We start from the raw sequence: 5158 nt of genomic DNA, 5'->3' as shown, positions 1-5158 counted from the left end.
ATGTTTGGTGGAACTGGGATTCAAACCCGCGACCCTCTGATTGCGAGTCGAGCGCCCTAACCACCTGGCCATGCCGGGCCTAGTTACTTTAAAACACAACTGACAAGACAAGTGTCTTCTCTACTCCGTTGTTTCAATACAACCTGTGATAATTTCACTTTAAAAACCACTATACACTCTTTATAGCTAAACTCACAATCACACAGTCTAGATCTAATTATCTAACTAACTTTGTCTTACTTACTCGAACTATATCTTATACGTGTATTTATAGATTGACAAAGGCCTAGAACATTCTAGACACTACAAGATATTATGATGCCAATATTACTCAATCCAAACAAAGAGAAATACTTAGAAGGTTCTAGTAACATAACAAAATAATACAAGTGCAAATTAACGATAATTGAACTATACGACGTATGATTCATACACAGTTAAGTAAACAAATGTGTGCTATAATAAGTACATTTAACACTGGAATCAAACTTAAATTGAAACAGTCGTGTATATCCAACACCCTCCAACATATAACTCAACAATATAAATCCTTCTCCTACATAAACCTTAAATAACCTCCTACATAGATCTCAACAGTAAAAGTTCCCTTCTATATAAATCCGAACAACAAAAACCATCCTTCAACACATATTTCAACAATAAAGATATTACAACGTACATTGCAAAGAATATTATGCCAACTGAAATGCACAAAAGGTAAATTTAGACCATCTTTCTGAGATTCTTTAAAACTTTCCCTGAGTTTTACATGAATTGTACAAATACAACGTATTTATCTATAGTTATTTTTAAATACATTTATTATTTCGTATAAATTCTTGAAAATCAGCGTTGTTTTTTTGTCTCCTGATGATGTAATACATTGATTTTCATCATATCAAACCACACTATCACGAAACATCATTTAGACACACGAGTTTCTATATGGAAGAGAAATGTAAACTATCCATTAGCTAAGACTTGCACAAGTATTATGATTTTTGAGTGACTGACTACAACTTAGGTAGCAGTGAGACGTTTGTGTAGGGATTCTAACCTTCGGCTTGTGTTTCTGTATCCTCCATTTAGGAAGCTTTCCCGGCTATGTTCTCGACGTCTGCTCGCTAGGGACGATATATTCCTCGTTCTGGATAGTATTTTGACTGGATCATCATTTGAAACAAAGTCTGTTTCACTGAGAGGCGGTAATCGATCTCCAGGAGTCGAGGGTAGTGACTGGATATAACTGGACAGACTTAAACCACTGTCCACTCGGCTTCCTTGACTGCTGCAAGTGGGTGTGAATAGCTTTCCACGACTAAACCAAAGAGAAAATCAATTATATTGATATCTTTATGGTATTTGTTTATAGATGATTTAGACAAAGTCTTCACGATGAACAAACATCAGCGAATTGGCAGCAACAGTCTAGTTCGGAAAGACATTAGTGGAGAAAGTCTTGGAGGAAAAATCTTCAAAAGTAGCACAGATGAAAAAGGACGATGTTTCGAAAGACTCCTGTCTTTAGTCTTCGGGAAGTCACATCGCCCTTTTCACCTTCGCTACTTCTGTGGATTTTTCCTTCATGACATTATCCACAAGTGTCACTCTGAACTAGACAGTTGCTCCCCATTTTGATTTTGCTCAATATCCTTATGGTATCTAACATCCAAATTAGAGAAACAAGCAGTAGATGTGAAATGACATCACAGTAATTTGATGACGAGGAACTCATTTTATTGGAAGTACATTTGTTACTGAGTTAAACTCAAAAATAAGTTTTATTCGTTATTAGACTGATAATATTATTAAACACAACCTTCCCTTAGTAGCCTAATATGGGTTGTAAGTAACTGGAAAATTGTAAGAGTTTAGTAAAGGCAGAAGTGAATAAAACCGCGGTGCATTACTGTTGTGATATACAAAACATATTTAGTGTTTCCTCTTTCGTTTATTAAGGTGTAAGTTTCATGGTCACCTTACATTTTTAAATTTCTTCAATGTTTCTAACCGTGTATGTTAACAGTAGATTATTGATCATAGAATGTGGCTAGATTCCTTTGAACCTAATTGTCTATTTTTCTGCATCATTTGGTGCCACATGAGCTTTCTCGTGGGAATGTTCACAAGAAAGTGTCACCTATCTATTCAACTGGTAGGTCAGATGATACCGTGAAGAAGTGTCCTCCTCATTTGTTACTGGAATACCCAGCTATGAAGTGAGTGCCGCATGCACCCTGAGACAGGTGAAACAATTATATTTTGTACATAGTTTTCATGTCCTCCAGTGGCACAGCGGTATGTCTGCGGACTTACAACGCTAGAATCCGGGTTTCGATACCCGTGTTGGGCAGAGCACAGATAGCCCATTGTGTAGCTTTGTGCTTAATTACAAACAAACAAACAAACAAGCATAGTTTTCATACTTTTTCACTCTCAATGAGAATTTATTCTGAGCTTAGAACTGTTTTGATGATCTTCTGACTTGTGGGTAAGAACAGCGTTGCCTGGTGTTCCGTGTTTTTATTATTACTGCTTAATTTGCTTTGTGTCTTTCTTCAGCTAGGAGTCAGGGAATTCAGATTTACACCTGCAGAACATTTCATTCAGATGTACCAAACTGTGACGTCATACCACACCTACTACCACCAACACAATAGTCTACTGAGTTGGAAAATTAGGTTCTTAAAATAAAACAAACTAGAGGGATGTATTTCAGAATTTGTACGGCGTATTACACAAGTTGTTGACTGTTACAATAACAAAGTAATGAAGATGGTTTACTTTACTACTGAACAGTGACGTTCTTGAGTAAATGTGAACAAATCAAGGAATCGGTTAACAAAATGTGTGTGTTGTTATAAGCCACAGGCTTATTTTCTTTGTACCACTACATTGGATACTGACTGTCAATGGAGATATCGGTAGATTGGTATATTAAAGTTACGATAAACAAAACCATTAATTTGTCTTCAATTGCTAGAATATAAAGAACTGTCTTAGAACTATATCTACAGCAGAAAAATGCATCAGTCTGCCTTTAATCAATGGAAGTTAAAAACTGATTTAAAATAATGACTACAGGAGAGAAAATCATCAGTCTGCCTTTAATCAGAAATCAGTTCTTTAACTTCCGCGACGACTAGACGATGAGAAAATGTCCTTTAAATCGTTTCATCTGCCACCTATTAACAGGTATTTCATGATCTGCTGTAGTTATAATTCTAAATCAGTTCTTTAACTTCCGTTGATTAAAGGCAGACTGGTGATTTTCTCTCCTGTAGTTATAATTTTAAATCAGTTCTTTAACTTCCGTTGATTAAAGGCAGATTGGTGATTTTCTCTGCTGTAGTCATTATTTTAAATCAGTTCTTTAGCTTCCGTTGATTAAAGGCAGATTGGTGATTTTCTCTCCTGTAGTTATAATTTTAAATCAGTTCTTTAACTTCCATTGATTAAAGGCAGACTGATGATTTTCTCTCCTGTAGTTATAATTTGCAACTCTACCATGGACTCGCTAGATCCCAGGGGTCTTAGTCCCAACACCGAATACGTCTGTTATGAAGAAAATCATGAAGAGAAACACAAGACATAGCTCATATTATTTCACACAGTAAAATGATAAAAAAATGAAATTGCTTTTAGTTCATTTTCTCTGCATACGTTTTGATCGTAATTACAGAAACAGAATTCCTGTAATGTTCGACTCGACCTAGTGCTTGCAGAATCCACTGTTGCTGTGACATCGGAAGTCCAGGAAATTCTTTCTTTAATATCTATTGTATCTTGATTATGATATTACATTAAGCTAACCTAGCTGTATCCGAACAGTAACTGGATACAGATTTCTTCCATTAGGAAGGTAATAATTTGAAAACTCTGAACGAACTCCAACACCAGGTTCCAGCAAAACGGAATTGAGTGAAAAATCAAAATAAAAGAAAAAAAAAAGTCACAGTTTCGTATTTGATAAAAGTTTAGATTACACTAAAAACACATACAGTTTGGTATTTGATAAACGTGTAGATTACATTAAACCACACATGGTTAGGTATTTCATGAGAGTTTAAATCACACTAAAACCACACGTAGTCTCGTAGTTAACAAGAGTTTAAATCACGTTAAAATAACACATAGTGTGGTACTTGATAAAAGTTTGATGACGAGGAACCCACTTTGAGACTAATAGTGGCTGGAGACGGCTTGAATGGGTAATGAAGAAAAAATTGTTTATAAGTTTAACATAACAGCAAATGTACAACGTTTCGACAAGGTTTTGTCATCATCATGATAAAAGTTTGTTTACAGTCTTAGTTACATAAAACACAGACAATTGGTAAGCCTTTACGAGTCCTGTAAAACTGTAGTTCTCAAACAGCATTTAATTCCATTGTGATCGAAAGATAATATCAAAATCGTCATTCTAAGCGGAACATACATCCCAGTAATGATTGTACGGAAAAGCCTAATTACTGTGATAAAAATGTCATGACTGAGATTTGTTAGCTTTTAAAATATTGTAAGTTAAGGCTCGCGTGTGGTTCACGTTTGGTTATGATCTTATCGTTTGGTTATGACCTTAACGTTTGGTTATGATCACAGCCATTGTTTGTCAAAAAAAGAGCTGATCACAGCTATTGTTTGTCAGACAAAGAGCTGACCACACATATTGTTTGTCAAACAAAGAGCTGATTACAGTTATTGTTTGTCAAACATAGAGCTGATCACAGTTACTATTTGTCAAACAAAGAGCTGATCACAGTTAATGTTTGTCAGACAAAGCGCTGATCACAGCTATTGTTTGTCAAACAAAGAGCTGACCACACATATTGTTTGTCAAACAAAGAGCTGATCACAGTTATTGTTTGTGAAACAAAGAGCTGATCACAGTTACTGTTTGTCAAACAAAGTAGCTGATCACAGTTATAGTTTGTCAAACAAAGAGCTGATCACAGTTAGTGTTTGTGAAACAAAGAGCTGATCACAGTTATTGTTTGTGAAACAAATAGCTGATCACAGTTATAGTTTGTGAAACAAATAGCTGATCACAGTTAGTGTTTGTGAAACAAAGAGCTGATCACAGTTATTGTTTGTGAAACAAATAGCTGATCACAGTTAGTGTTTGTAAACAAAGAGCTGATTATAGTTATAGTTTAGT

The 5158-nt window shown here is 35.3% G+C and overlaps 1 protein-coding gene across 1 annotated transcript in view; it reads right to left on the bottom strand.

The window, feature by feature from the left end:
- LOC111089730 (kinesin-like protein KIF19) overlaps nt 1-5158 on the bottom strand; it is a gene marked incomplete at its 5' end in the record, with an annotated part of 35036 nt that overhangs the window by 23353 nt on the left and 6525 nt on the right. The window contains 3 exons of the mRNA XM_022402718.1: nt 1058-1318; nt 2895-2979; nt 3447-3555. Coding sequence (XP_022258426.1) covers nt 1058-1318; nt 2895-2979; nt 3447-3555 — 455 coding nt within the window. The remainder of the gene's footprint in view (nt 1-1057; nt 1319-2894; nt 2980-3446; nt 3556-5158) is intronic.

The sequence above is a fragment of the Limulus polyphemus genome, unplaced genomic scaffold (assembly GCF_000517525.1).
Source record: "Limulus polyphemus unplaced genomic scaffold, Limulus_polyphemus-2.1.2 Scaffold7198, whole genome shotgun sequence".
Classification (NCBI taxonomy): Eukaryota; Metazoa; Arthropoda; class Merostomata; order Xiphosura; family Limulidae; genus Limulus; species Limulus polyphemus.
The sequence above is the reverse complement of the archived record's forward strand: the minus strand, read 5'-3'. Positions and strand labels throughout refer to the sequence as shown.